We start from the raw sequence: 15,298 nt of genomic DNA on the forward strand, positions 1-15,298 counted from the left end.
TTCAGAGTCACGCTGATGAGAAGATCTCGCAGCCGGGCAGCAGTGATGGGCAGAGCAGGAGGAGCATGGTGCTGCTGGTTGGACAATGGGCCCCAGAGGACATGGGGGGAAATGGGGATTGCTGGAAAGTAAGCAATTACAGTTCTTTGGATCTTTTCCCATTTATGTTTAAGATTCCCATTACAGCCCAGAGGTGACGCTAACGGTGCAAAGATATTCAAGAAAAGCAGCAAATCCTCAAAAGCTGAAACCAGATAACGGTTGGCATTTTGCTTGATAAATTACTTAAATTAATTGGTTATCATAGTTGCATAATCATTTTTCTGTCAAAAGCCTGATCGATTAATGGATTTATTGTTTCAGCTCTAAATTACAGGTCACGTCAGCTTTAAATATCATAATCCATCCTTTGATAAAGTTATTATACCCTGCATACACTATACAGATTAACTTTGTTTAAGCTTTTAAAACGTTTTTATTCGTATTCCTTAGATCAGCATTAGTGATGCAACTTATGCAGCATTTTAATGTTGTAACTGCTGGAGGTGGAGCTCATTTTACCTGCTAAGTTATATAAACTAGTAAATTGGGTAGTTAAATCATATTTTAACATTTTATAACATATTTGATATGCAAAATTCTTAAATTGTGAAGTCGTTAACTAACGTTAGTTAGTGAGTAAAAGGTAACGCTACAATATGTCGCCCTGAAACGTAGTAGAGTGGAAGTATAAAGTAACATAAAATGAAAATACTTAAGAAAGTACCTCAAATTGTACTTGTGACAGTTAAAACTACTTAATACAAATGCACGTAAAAAGTCACCATGACTGTACAACCTACATGTAACGTTAGACCAACGCTAACGTTACCTTATAACGTTATAACGTCAACGTTAACGTTCTACGGAATCTGTGCTCAGCCGACAGTTGTTCAGCTACTGCTTGCTACAGCTAACGTTAACGTCAATGGTTAAATTACCGGTGTTTAAACGTTTAGGAGGTTTCTACGGGTTAGTCGTGTGCGTCGAACACGTCCACGTAAAAACGACTGCCTGTTGAACATGAATACTTAGCCTCCGTGGATTAATGTATTAATTAAAAATATTTTTTTCATAATAACAAAAGTACACAACAAACCACCGATAGACGCTGGCAGCCATAATCGAACACCGTTCTTAATTGCGCTTCTATAAAGCTATTTACGGCAGTGGGGTAAAGGCAAATGGCGCGTTACCGCCCCCTGTCGACGTGGAGTCAGAAGTACAGACTCAATTTGATCCAGAAAAGCAACAAAACTCAAAACTCAAGCATTCCAAATGTATTGAAATGCTTTATTTAGATGGAGCATCATGGTGAGAAAGTTAAGACATGGCAAAACGGTGGAAATGTGTTCATTTCACTCATAAAACATTATTTAATAAGTATTAACTAACACGGAAAGTAATGAGCTTATGTCTGAAATAAGTTTACAGTTTTCAATTCTGTCAAAATACAGTTATGTATGAGCAGGACAGCTCTGAAGAGATCTGTCAGTATATATACACATTTGTATGTAGGTGTTGTTAATAAATATATTAAACATGTCAGTGTAAAGATTCACTGACATAATATACAGCAAGTTAAACATCGACTTGTGCTTCTCTGAAGAGAAAATTGATTGAATATCATTATCCACATTGTAGTTGTTTCTTCTTTAGGATTACATTTCACCCTAATTTATATTTGCAACTTCTTCACCATGTTGGTCAATTTGCAAAATGTTGAAAATGGTGCAGGAGCAAAAACAAAATATATAACTAATAAGAAGCAAATATGTCAATCTGTAGCAAGTCAAAATAAGTTGAGCTACTTTTCCATTTATTCTAAATTTAAAAGAAACCAAAAGATATGTATTTGAGATTAATTGAAATCTCGTTTTTTATTTAAAAACAAAATAGAAACCACACTAGTTTTAAAAAGCATATTTTCTCCATTGTACATAACTTTTTAGTGTTAGACAAGCATTTGTTTTAAATGGCCACATGTGAACACACGGTCACCACAGAGACAGTGAAATCAAGTGATTGTTCCTGGGCAAGGATGATGTGAACCTGTTTCAGTAATACCTGAAATGCAGTCTGTACGCCCTTTAAAGAGGGCTCACTCTAAGCCAAAATAGCTCCCATATATTATTGGCCTGAATCTACACAACACACAACAAATCACACTCTACATGAAAGCTCCATAAGAGCAAAACACATCCATCGAATTATGCTTAAAAACAATCCCTTGGATAATGAAGGAATGTAGTGCTGGTTCATCTTTTTCTTACAGCTGGCAAAACCAGTACAAACACAAAAAACACTTAAAAAAACGAATTTAAACAGCCAGAAAATAGAAAGACTTGGATGAAGCTACACATTAGTTGTTGAGTCCACCATTCAATAATCATGAAGTCATATCTTATTAGGTTTTGCATCTCAGACATAATTGTCTGGTCAGTGTTGCGTGTCAAAGTATATCGTGAGTTTTTTGGCACAATATGTGGCTGAAATACTTGTAGTATGATATGTGCTTTGCATTAAATAAGCAATTCAAAACACTACTTGGATCGGTGTAAATTGTGCCGATATGAGGAACCGGCAAAATGCAAACCACCAACTACTGTGTAATGTCTGCAAACCAGAAAACTGTTCATATTTATATCTACAATAACTTCAAATCACTATTCAGCTGAATATGTTTCCATAAAGCATCTTCACCCCATCTTAGGGAACGTCGCACCTGAGTTTCCTTTAGGGCATACTTCAGAATCAGAGACTGCATTCAAGCTTGTCCAGTCAAAGGAAATTACGGCAAAAATAAGAGTACGAAGATTTTTTCTTCTTCTTGACCCGGAATATATGGGCCTCGAGAGCAGCAGCGTGGTCACATAACATATCTGCAACACTCACCTCTGAAAATAAGATTCTCAAAGTACAAAAGGCTCCACCGCTCCACAAGCCACACACACACACGCGCACTACTCCTGCAGCAATTCTGTATTCTTTGCTTTTTTTGGATCATTAGATGCCAGTTCCTATGCTCTATATCACACCACAGCTTGACGCTCAGTTAGATTTCCTCGTCCCATATATCTGACATACTGTGGTGGGCAAAGGGCAAATATTGCCTCCTTAAAATGAAAAAGACGCAACATGACAGAACAGAACACAGTTTGGTCCCTCTCATGATACTTTTGTGGCTCAATGAAGCTTCTGCTGCAGAGCAAATATCAATGGCCAGTCTTGATGTTTTAACACAAACAGGCCGTTGTTTAATCTGAAAAATGTAGTACAAATTTCAATATCTCATACACCTGTGTGAGTGTTATTATAAGGATAGTACTTGTAGTGTGACTGGTGCTGTGGCATGAAATAAAAGAAGAGCTTTTGAGAAACAGAAGAGTGTTGACAGTTACGTTAGGTAGAGCCGAGCTGCTCCAGCTTGAGGATGCAGAGGGAAACCCCGGTTTGTACACACAACTGTTTTCAGTCAGTATGAAGTCCATTAGAACCACCATGTGCTCCTACAGGGTATTGTTCTCCGGGGAGAAGAGCGCTTCCAGGCTCAATGCTTCACTGCTCTGTACATCTTTGTCCGGCTTCAGCTTTTTAAAGAGCGATGGAAGATTCCGGATATGAACCTCCTTCCTGAACTGCTGGCACAGAGCTTTCTGTTGGCCGGGGAAAGAGAGCGAGGAGAGGTTAAACACGGCTATCTGAGATCCACCAGAAAGAATTTCATTAGATTCTACAGCCTCACTGCACTGCTGAGCCCTCTACAGCGGGACACAGTAGAGACGCACTGCTCTCTAGTGGCTGAATGTGGCATTACCCCAACTGTTCCTGCAATGAGCCTCTTGAACTGGTCTTTCCTCTTCTTGTCGCCAAGCTTCTGGGCATTGGGGTCAATGAGCCTGTGGTCGTACTGGCCCAGAGACTCCACACTGATGTTTGGGATCTGGGTCATCACCGCTCTCAGCTCTATGTAGCGAGGCCGCTAGGACAGACAAGGAGTTAAAAAGAAGGATTTAACTTGAACGTTCCCTGATGAATCTTTTCATTATACCTCTAGTACTATATGAATTTAACCTGACGCAATTAGTTGAGCGACAGTTTTAAGTCGGTTAGTTGAAGTCGTAGGTCACTTCTCCAACTGATCAAACAAAGGCAGAACTAAAGAGATGGCTGCCTTTAGCCTCACCAGGTTTTCATAGATGAGCATTGCCAGCTGAGAGAGGGTGGAGTTGCAGACCTCATGCTGCCCATGAACCTGAAGGCCTCGGAGGACACTGGTGTAGAACCATGTGACCGCCTCAGGAAGAAGATTACCCGCTACGACCTGAAGAGACAGAGTGAATGTGGGACAAAAACCTTGAGAGGAATATGTGGTAAGATACTTTTCACAGCCTCCTTATGAGTCACAGGCGATGAGTGACAAGAATCAAATGCAATAACCCTCGTCCTAGTCCTACAGTGCCCTGCTGATTCAGGAAATATTTTTTTATTGAAAATGAAAGTGTATACTGTGTGTACTTCAGGGCTGTCAAAAATTGACATTCAAATAGTTGTTCTACAGGTCTGAACTATTTTTGCGTGTTATGTTCATGACACTGTGTCCTACCTGTCTGCGTGCGACGCAGCACCGTGCAGCGCGCCGCTTTGAATTTGATTTGCAGTAGTGCTTTTTATCATCATGTAATATTCATTTATTTACGATTGGAATATATATATATATATATATATATATATATTCGGATTTAGAATATTCATGGTAAGCCCTGATATACTTGTGCACATTTACATCTTCAGTTCTTTTCATGGAATGTGAAAATTATCAAAACTATAGAATATGGCTAGCCTTGCGCCTCAAGAGGAAAGTGTGACATGAAAGGATATAAAAAAACAAATAAATAAATCAGGGCTTGTATTGGACAGTTGCGCTACCTGCCGCAGAAGTGTCCAGCAGACCATTGAAGCAGTACGGTGACAGTTAGTGGTGTCCTTCCATGACAGAGAGGTGAAGGAGAGGGTCAACAGGGTCATGTAGATGTTCTGCAAAACGAGAGACATTAAGTTTAGATACAGCACTCAATGAGTGGCCATGCTGTCCTCTGGATGTTATGCGTCTTGGGCTGACCTCGTGTTTCAGCAGGCATTTTCCCAGCTCAGTCAGCTCCTCTGTGGGCTGGGCTGGAGACGCCGCCTGCACTGAATCCATCATGTCTTCCTCTGTGAGAGAATATATCATCAGACGCTTTGTCACAATCAAAAAACAACAACAGTCTTCGTGTCTTGTTTTGCTTTGTCGTTAGGATTGTGGGTATTTGTTTTGCTTGTCTGGCCAGCTGAGCGGTATCACACTCTTCAGTGACATCATAGTCGGACGAGGATAACTCATGAAGAAGAAAACCAGAAGAACAGCTTTTAAGAAGCACGTGAATCTGACTCTTACCGTCCATTTCCTCCTTATTTGCAGCTGGTTCAGGCAGCTTTTTGGAAATACAGCTCACAGCTAGAAGACAAGAAAGAAGAGAAGTATTACAGCCCCACAATAACTCAACTCCCCAATTTACAGTCAGTCTTAGAGTAAAAGCTGATCAGGCAGTTGTCTGCGATTTGCTGAGAATCCCATATATTTTGGTTCATTCTCAATACCAACATCAAGAATCACCCTCAAAGCCCAAAGGCTTGGCTATTTCACTTTGGGAGTGCACAGTGCAGCTCAATGATCACGCAAGTGGGTTGTTTGTCACCCAAGACAAATCCTATTGGTCCATCACGTCTATATCAGCGATATCCAGGAATTATGGCTGATATTTGCACTTTGCTGATGCGTTCTGAAGCCGTTCTCAGCTTGTGTAGCAGGCACAAACACAACCTTCCCACACGACTAAAGTGCATGAGCAGCATTCAGGAAGAAGCCCCGAGCTTCACTTAATGCGCCGCTTTACAGCAGGTTTAGACAGGGACGTTATATAGCCGTCATAAAACAAGAGTAACAGCATTGTGATGAAAAAATATTGCTACTTTTACAATAAACATTTTTTTTGAGTCAATACTTATGCCAACAAATGCAACGTGTCTGGCACATCGAACAAACTGCTGATGTTTAACCAGGCCTTTATATGTTGTTACTACAGATGTGGAAACTTACCGAGGAGATCCAGGACCTCCCTGCTGAGCAGGCGAACCAGCTGCTCCTCCAACATCTCCTGCGTCACCTGGCTCTCCTGACACACCACCTCTTCCTCCTCCACCTCACCACTTAAAAAACACAACAAACAGGTTACCAGTAAGTCCACACAGCCAGTTTGAGAGTCAAAAAGCTAAATAAATATGCAGTATATGCAATAGAGTCTTTCGAGTGATTTGAGAAGAGCTCTTATCGGTGCTTATTTTGACCTGCATAAAGAGTCAAAGGAACTGTGTTTCATAGCTTTTTTTACATTCTAATGTTCTGTTGTTCTCCACCTAAACAAAAGACCGGAGTCTTAGTGGGAAATGTGATTTGTATTTCAGGGATTCATGTCTAACTTGAGTGTTCAATTAATGTGTTTAACAACCGTCTGAGGACCGAAGTGAAATATGTTTCTTCTTGTAAAGTACATCATTTCCAAATTCCTGATGTGTAAACAAAAACACTTCCAGACACAAACTTTACATCACACTTGACTTACTTGACAGAGCTCCTCTGGTTGATGAGCTGCCACTTGACGTTGAGCCTCTGTAATATGAAACAGAAGCAAGGCCAAGAGACAATAATGGCCGAGTGAATAAAACGCATATGGAGATGAGAGTAAGGAGAAGTGTTACAGAAGGGGAAGTGTGGACATCTGACCTGCTGCATGTAGGCGAACAGAGGTCCCAGCAGGGGGCAGATCAGAGTGTTGTAGTACTCCTGAGGACACGATAGCACCAACTGCCTCAGGAACACCCGTACGCTTGTTAAGGAAATGCCATGTTAACATGAAGCAATAGCTCAAATTTCAACTCGCTGGCTGGCGATTTTGCGGCGTCCAACGTAAAAAACGCGTCCAACGCGCCATCGTTAAATCGTGGCGCGACAGTCTCATCGCGTCTGTGCATAGACTTTGTATGTAATCTCGACGCGCGTCAAAAAATCAACGCGACCGGTGTGAACGCAGCATTAGACGAAGATCTTTTACACCTCGTTTATCAAACCACTGAAATAGGAGAAGAAGAAAAAAAGGTAAATCAAATGAAATGAGGATATGAATCATAGGGCGAAGTCTGTGGTCAGGCACACGGTCGAGGGAGAAGAAAGCAGAACCGGCTATTTCTTCGCTCAGTCTCTCAATGGTGAAGAATTCCTGCTGCAAAGACAGACCTGCATTCCCCAGGACGTGGAAGCTACAGAGGTAAAGAAAGCAGAATGTAATCTGCACCTGCATGTGAGCTATAAACAATACGGAGGAAAGGTTTGGGGGGGAAAGCCTCACCAGTTGTCATACAGCGTGGATAGAAACCCCTGCATCCGCTCCGGGCTGGTTCTATACACAGGAGAGTCACAAATATCCAGAGGATGCTGAGCGAGACCTGGAGGAAGCCCATATTAAGAGGGTTTAACCACAGGCTTTTCAGATGATGGCTCACTAATGGGCAAAAAAACATGTGGCGAAATATGCTCTTACCAAGAACCACATTTCTCTCTGCAACCATCACTTCATGGGCCCTGGAGAAAGTCTCACTGAGACGAGCCATGTTCTCTGGCATGAACAGACTGTTGTTAGTCCTGCAGCGAGGAGCAAAGAAAGGAGACAGATCAGCATAATAGCAGCAAGTATTTTGAGACACAAATGACACACATACAAGTGTTTGTTCACACAGTGGGGACAATATGATCCTCGGGTTCTTGTTCGTCCAACACAGTTCTCCACATGGCTGAACACCAGCTTCAGTGCCCTCCGACAGGCGTACCTGATTAGAGCCAGCAGGTTGGGCAGCAAGACCAGAAACTGGGCAGTGAAGGGGTTTCTGTAGATGGGGGCTCCAGCAGCGGTGTAGCCCATCACAAAGCCACCGGTCTTGGCTTCCTCCAGGTCTGCAGGCCAGCGTGCCCGCTTCACCACCCCCAACATGGCATACAAGCAGAAACCCAGCTAGAGGAAGAGATCAGGAGCAATATGGGGTTCAGTGTCTTGCCAAAGGACACTTTGACATGCAGACTGGAGGAGCCGGGGCCCAAACCGCAGAGTCTTATACATTAGTGTGACGTAAGCAGGTCTACATTGATCTCAATGATCTACAACCAGAAGCCCAGAGAGAGAAATACTGCGGCCCTTAAGAGTTCACATACTACACACTTACCCGGCCCCTATTAAGGCCCGCTGTGTCTGCATCTGGACTTTGCTCATTGACCACCTGGTCGGCACCCACAAAGGACAGGAACACAGCCGGGTCACACAGCACCCTGAAGCACAAAGAGTCACAAGTCAATGACCTGCCACGACACCGAAACACGTCATGTACGATGTGAACAGAAATAGAGAGAAATCAAAACGCACCGCCTCATCTCATCCGAGGTCCATTCGGCCACCACTGAAGCCATCAGTTCGTCGAGAAAAGCCTTCTGCTTTGCAAAGTCTTTGAACTGGTTACTGATGAGCACCAGAGCTTCCATCAGCGAACATTTCTCCATGTGAGTGAGCGTGGCGTCGCTCGAGAACAACTTCTTAACGTGGTTGTAAAACAAGTCAAAACAAGGCTGGAGAGGCAAAAATAAAACTACGTCAAAGTCACAAACGTCTACTCGTGTCTTTTCATCAGCACGCTGTACTTCAGGGACACATTCTATGCATAACATCCACCAACTGAAAGCAGTTACAATCTGTCATTCTACTCGGATAAATTCGCATTTACCAGGATGTATTGTGGGTAATCCCGGCATATTTTGATGATGGAGGAACAGGCGTGCCTCCTCACGTTCTTTACAGCTCGGGTCCGAGGTGCCTGAAGACGTCAGTTGGAAATTATGCTTTTCGGTCTTGGACAAAAAGGATGAGGAGAAGTAGCAACGTGTGGTTCTCTGACGGCAACTCACCTTACTTTCCTGACCAACCTCAAATGTTATGGCACTAAACAGCTGTAGGGACAGAAGAATAAAACACCGTGAGACCAATGTTCATACTTGTCATGCAGGCAGAGAAACATTAAATGCAAAATGATGTGACCAGAGAGAGGTCAAATTTCACACACTGTTCTGTTATGATTTCCCAAATCACCACATCTAACAATCTCAAGAAAACACTTGATATATACACTGTCCATTTCCTTATACAATAATAATACATGTTTGGATAATATATATATATAGTGACCACCGACGACTACGCTGACCTTGTAGAGAATCTGTGGCAGGAAGTGCGGCCTTTGTTTAACAAACGGGAAGAGAGCAGAGATGTTGGTGAGCACGCAGGACGAGATCAGCGGGTCTTTGGTGTTGTAGTTCAGCACGGCCTGCAGCAGCTCCATGCTCTGATCTGTCGGTAACTTCTAACATAGTGAGAGGCAGAAGAAGGGGGGGGGGGGGGGGGAGAACCTTCACATCATGACAGTCAAATTCATTTCGTCTCACACTGTTTTGTTCTGCTAAATAAAGTTGTTCCTGTTACCTCCTCCTCCAGATTTTTGAAAATCTGTGCGACCACACACTCCATTAAGACGGTCATTGCATCCCACTGGACCACTGATGGAGACAAGAGTGAGCACAGGCCCTCCGCAGCTAGTGACGGGCGGAGAGAGAGGAGAAGTACATTTGCTGCATGTAAGAATTCATGATCATCAACATGTGTATGAAACTAGTGAAACAAAAGTTCAGAAACAAGTTCAAAAGCATTGAACCAAATGAGTCTGTTGTACCCGAGTGGTCAATGGGGAATGCTCTAGTAAATTTAACCAAGGGGGACTTTGTAAGCCCACATTTAGATCCATAATGTTGCATATTTTACATGTTAAACCAAACCCACCACAAAAATCCTCCCCTCCAAGTTTAAAAAACGAGGAGAAGCGCTTACATGTTGTTGCCCCAGTGTCAATCGGGCTGGCGATCTGATACTGTAGCCATTCTGCTGCTATCTGGAAAGCCTCCAGAGGGACGATGCGACATGCAATCCTCACGACCTCTCCCTGCTGCGCTCGAAAAGCTGTGAAGTATGAACACGCACTGTGAAAAACACCAAAGGATCAAATAAAGAGCACTGCTCTGAATTGAGGTAAAGCTGAATCCATGATACATACAATTAAAGAACGAGTTGAAATCCTCGTCACTGTCAAAGTCCACACGGGAGTACTCGCAACTTGGGTTGTCGTTTCTAGATGGAAATCCCGTCTGGAGAGGAAAGACGAAACCTTTACACCCGTGTTGCTTCCGTGTACAGTGGGAATGGAAGCACGGACATCAGTGTCTCACCTTCACTAGGTTGGTCATAGACGCTCTGAGGTATTTGACGGCCATCTCAACAACAACCGCGTCCTTCGACAGAGTCTCGTGTCTGAACAAAGCTCCCCAAGTGGCCAGAGTGGATGACTTTAAAAACTGCAGGACAAATCACAAGAGGAGAATTCAAACACAGCGGAAAGATTTACGTTCTACTGATTTAAATGCAGTTAAAATGATTGTCTTCTCACCTGACTGGAATGTTTAGTGAAGGCTAGAAACGCTTCCGTGTACTTGCTGAGATTTGCAGGTACCTCGACCTCTACATCTGAACCCTGTGGAGAGAACATGACATTTAAACAAAAGAGCCTAAACTGTTAACACGTGCTTCTTTTTGTTAACCCAGATAAAAGACCACGTGTGTGGCCAAACGAACACAAACTCACCACTAATGAGCAGAGTTGGCCTCCCAGAGCACACAGGACCTGACACAGCCTCTTCAGGAAGATGTACCGCCGCTCCACCACCTCCACGGCTCTGAAGTCATACACACAGGACTATGAGTCACAGCTACGTGCACTGAATGAACTTGCCATGTGTTTTTATGACTGCGTTACAGTGAGCCAGGTGTGTCACGTTACTTACTGTGACTCAGCGGACTTCTTACATATAGCCAGTCCATCTGCTGACCTGTAACCAGACAGACACAAACCATTCAATAACTGGGACGACAGTACGTTGAACCCTGTGAAGAGAAATGATGGAGAAGCAGATGTACTCACTGGGCTGCAGACAGGATGTAGTGAATGGCCACGTCATCAAACAGCAGCATGAACGGCTTCCTATCCTCCAGCTTGCCCTGTGGCAGAATAACACACATCATTAAACACGTCTTATTATTGTCGTAAAAATTGGTCTGATTGTCCAGGAATTCTGGGAAAAAGACTCTTCCACACCTCTCAGTTCAGGAGTTATGGGCCAAAAAAAAAGGTGTTATAAATAGCCACATGGTGGCGCTGTTGCTTTCCATGGCCCAACTTTCCAATGAATTCTATTCAAATCTTGTATTTCTAAGATATCATACAGTAGTAGCTATCTGACAAACAGAGACAATAAATGAGGCTGAAAGAATAATCTCTTTACAGCTAGCATTATGGCAACCATGGGGTTTCAACAGCGTGTTTTTTCCTACCGACTCACCTTCCGGCTGATAGCGATGAGCAGACACTCTGCTGCCTCCAGCTGCAGCTCCGGTTCACTCAGCAGCAAACACAACATCTCCAGTAGATGACAGTTTCCGGTGGTGATGTGCACCAGAGACACCCAGTCTATGTAGCCTGCAAGTGTATTCAGCGTAGCCACCGCGACTCGACAGCGAGCTCTGGCCTGTGCGTGGAAAATGAAGGTAAGTAATCAAGTCCATGAGCGGTTCCTTTTAGAGCAGTGATGCAGTGATGTCTTTCTCACCTGCAGTTCATGTCCGGGTGACCCTTTCTAGATAGAAAATAAATAAAAATCGTTTTCATTTTTGCAACATAAATAATCATATATCTATAGATAAGTAAATCGTAACGCTAACTATTTCTGCAAAAGTTAAGACCCCACTGACCAGTTTACGGTAGTCCTCAACATTAACATGCAGAATGGCCATCATGAAGCTGAAGATGCTTTCCATGTTTTGGGTGAGCGTCTGCTGGATGTCTCTGCGTCGCTGGTTGGGCAACGTCTGGAAGGTGATCACATCCTCCGCCAGCCTCAACAGGATCAACATCACCAGCTCCGTCTGCGCCTCCTAGGATAGTCAGAAGTGCATTTTTGCTTTTAATTTACTTACTTACATTTAAAAAAAAGTCCATGCTGACGGGATTAAACGGTTGCATCTTTTGGCCAAAACTAATGTGTGCACTGATAAAATAATCCAGTGGAAAAGATGTTGTTCAGCTTCATAGTTGCTGCACAATTGCTAATATCTACCAATGGCCAAGTTGACATGATGATGCCACATGAAAATGACTACTCGACTGGTACTTATTTGCATGTGACTTATTACATAATTGTATTCAAATTGCATGCAAGCTGGCAAAGGATACGACTGATATGCAGTAGCAAACTATAGATATATATTATAGAAGTCACTCACCCCGTGGTTAGTGAGAGCCTCCATCTCTTTCAGCATATCGGGCCAATGTTGAGGCCATTCCCTCTTTATCATTTCCACAGTGATTCGTGACAGCACATCTTTGATGTGGCTCTCCTCCTCCAGGATTACATGAGTACCCTGACAAGACCCCAAAACAGGTGACAGATAAGCATTTGCGACTGTGACAGTAAGACAGAATTTGACAGACAGACGGTTATGTTGTTACTATCACACTCACAGTGGATAACAGCTGCATGGCACACTCCTTCAACTGGACTTTCTCTTGTTGTTCCATGTTGTTCCATCGAAACCTGCAAGAATTGTTTTTGCTTCCTTTCACATGTGCATCTTTAATCATGTCATTACTTTGTTATACTTGGGTTCTATGTGACACTCACTTGATGACGTGCTCCAGGATTTGCAAACCGAAGTGTCTCACCACAGCTGGCTGTGCTTTGTCGGCTAATTGTAAGCCACATGGGACACAGAAGGAGCTCGTCTCTTTAAACTCCTCACAAAACTGTTGTGGACAAAAATAAAGCCTGTTATTTTTGAACCGGCACCTAGTTTAATAAACAACATTTCAGCAGGTTTATTCATATTTATTAACGTATTATTATTGTGTACGTGTAATGCGTCCGTCTACCGTTTCTATGAATGAATGAATGGACGTGAGTCGACAGTGTTGTGGTGATAATCATGACACAAGTTAGCATCTGGCCATCATCATTAGAGATGTAACAAACGTGCCCGGGTGTTATGTTTATGAACTGTGCCCGTACTAAGAACAACAACAAATGTTTATTCCGCTACGCAGGTAACGTTACACAATTCTACTTTTACAACAGCTACAATAAATGACAAGCTCAGCTAGCTAGCAGCTAGCTAGCGACCTATAACGATGCTACCTTTAGGGCCTCCAGTCGGTAGATTTGTGCCGTTTCTGCGTCCATCATCACATTCACAGCTTTGATGAGCTGCTCACACATGGCGGCCACCTGCTCAGCCATGACTGTAGGTTGTGTCTTAAGGCAAAAGCGATGAGCTCTCCTATGCAAAACACCTGCACGACAGCGAGCTGCGTACGCTCAAGGAGGTAACCAACGTGCACAAAATGTGCTGCCTGCCTGCGCGTTTGAACATGTGGCTCGCCGTTGAATGGGAGTTCTGGGAGTTGTAGTTGACTCTTTTTTTGTTTTTTTTTAAAGATCGTCTTTGAACGAAAAGAGAAATCACTTCTGGGTTAACAACACATTTGGAGTCGCTATGTGTACATCTTATTTCTTTATTCATTAGTAAGACATTGGGAAAAATGATCATATGAATACATCCACTATTTAATACATTGTGAAATTATAAATGATCAAAACCAAAGTAATGGTGACACTTTATTTCATAATCTTCTTTATAGATATTAAATTTCATTATTTATCTAAATACTTTTTTCAAAAGTCTTTTCCCAATGACACTTATTTCTAATGTTACTTTTCACGCCACCAGCAATATATACTGTATATCCTACTCTGTTTATTCATCATACACGTATTTATATTATAGTGTCTTCATTATATATTTTATATTGCATACATTGGGGTTCCACAGTAGATTGTCCTCTCATCTCACCAGCAAGCAGTTGTTTTACTGAATTGTATAGCCTTGAATAAGTGGAAGGTTCTTATATTTGAGAGAACGTGGACAAATGTATTAAATCAACAAGAGATGCACTTATTATACAGCCCCCAAACATCACCAGACATATTGACTTGTATCTTAATAAAAGCACAGGTGTTGCTTTTATAACATTACAGATAGCTCTGTTCCAATCGAGTGTCCCAGTAAACGTGACAGTGAGCCTGAATGCACAGCCATAATTCATTGTATTATTTACACCTCTGCTTTTTCTAGTAAGCGAAGTCAAAATGTCCTCGTGAAAAACACGTATTCCCAAACAAATACTTCCTCAGATTAGCACAAACGAGGCACCCGGTAAAGGCTGGAGATTTGCGGGCCCCTGGAACTCTCTGGAAATCAGCAGATTATTAATTAAAAATAATCATTAGTAGAAGTCCTACATAATAGTATATGAGCTCTACCTCAACCAACAACAATGTTCATATCATTGAATGAATAATAATAATCGAATGATATAATATATAATAGCGTTACAGTTATACTTAAACGCTCATCCTACCAATACATTTAACATAGACTACCGACTGTAATAAACAACCATTATAACTTATTTCTTCTCAAAACATTATTGGTTATATAATTCAAAATGAACCAGAACCCCTGATAGTGTATGATACTTTAAATTTGGACCCATGGCAAAGATTTTATTTATTTATTCTATTTCATCTATTAAAACTGATACCAAATACATTGGTGTTTAAAATGATTATCTAAAAGGCACTAATTAAAAAAGAAAACAATGATAGGCCTCTGAAGCCATTAGCAACAAACTGATTGACAAAGTAATACAACATTGGAATGATATAATAAAGCACCTGTGCCATATGACAACAACCTTCACTTGTACCAGAGTATGGTACTGTGTGGTTTTTCATCTTGCAGTAAACTCCTCCCACTTCACCTTCGGCTTCCAGCCTGTCAAATACGAGCGGAGTGACACATCTCACTTTTCTCCAAATCAACTCAGGTTGATTTGTACTTTTAATGTAAGTTTAATTTGCTTCATAACAATTGGATGTTGTCGACCTGTAGTGTACTTTAGTGGA

At 42.2% G+C, this 15,298-nt stretch overlaps 1 protein-coding gene across 1 annotated transcript; it reads right to left on the reverse strand.

Moving 5' to 3' along the window:
* Positions 1 to 1,889: 1,889 nt before the first annotated feature.
* On the reverse strand, positions 1,890 to 13,618 carry xpo5 (exportin 5). Its single transcript, XM_079280136.1, has 33 exons — positions 13,469 to 13,618; positions 12,959 to 13,080; positions 12,799 to 12,871; positions 12,561 to 12,698; positions 12,030 to 12,212; positions 11,888 to 11,914; positions 11,621 to 11,806; positions 11,203 to 11,279; positions 11,066 to 11,110; positions 10,867 to 10,957; positions 10,672 to 10,755; positions 10,454 to 10,579; positions 10,282 to 10,372; positions 10,059 to 10,187; positions 9,657 to 9,766; positions 9,382 to 9,537; positions 9,086 to 9,127; positions 8,905 to 8,994; positions 8,550 to 8,749; positions 8,353 to 8,455; positions 7,963 to 8,144; positions 7,677 to 7,777; positions 7,485 to 7,581; positions 7,207 to 7,395; positions 6,863 to 6,965; positions 6,702 to 6,748; positions 6,179 to 6,288; positions 5,477 to 5,536; positions 5,162 to 5,253; positions 4,969 to 5,076; positions 4,226 to 4,363; positions 3,857 to 4,021; positions 1,890 to 3,695 (listed from the first exon to the last, which is right to left on the reverse strand). Exons 1-33 carry the CDS (start codon positions 13,568 to 13,570, stop codon positions 3,549 to 3,551), a joined length of 3,714 nt encoding a protein of 1,237 aa, XP_079136262.1. The 5' UTR covers positions 13,571 to 13,618; the 3' UTR covers positions 1,890 to 3,548.
* Between the last annotated feature and the right edge of the window lie 1,680 nt (positions 13,619 to 15,298).

This window comes from Melanostigma gelatinosum (genome assembly GCF_949748355.1).
Source record: "Melanostigma gelatinosum genome assembly, chromosome: 12".
In the NCBI taxonomy this organism is placed as follows: domain Eukaryota; kingdom Metazoa; phylum Chordata; class Actinopteri; order Perciformes; family Zoarcidae; genus Melanostigma; species Melanostigma gelatinosum.

Bases quoted from the DNA above. Each gene is read 5' to 3' on its own strand.
- xpo5 (XM_079280136.1), bottom strand. From the start codon at position 13,570: ATGGCTGAGCAGGTGGCCGCCATGTGTGAGCAGCTCATCAAAGCTGTG. The intron at 6,749-6,862 runs GTCAGATGTCCA...TTCATATTACAG, and splicing joins TGTTCGCCTACATGCAGCAG to AGGCTCAACGTCAAGTGGCA. The intron at 5,254-5,476 runs GTAAGAGTCAGA...ATTCTCTCACAG, and splicing joins AAATAAGGAGGAAATGGACG to AGGAAGACATGATGGATTCA.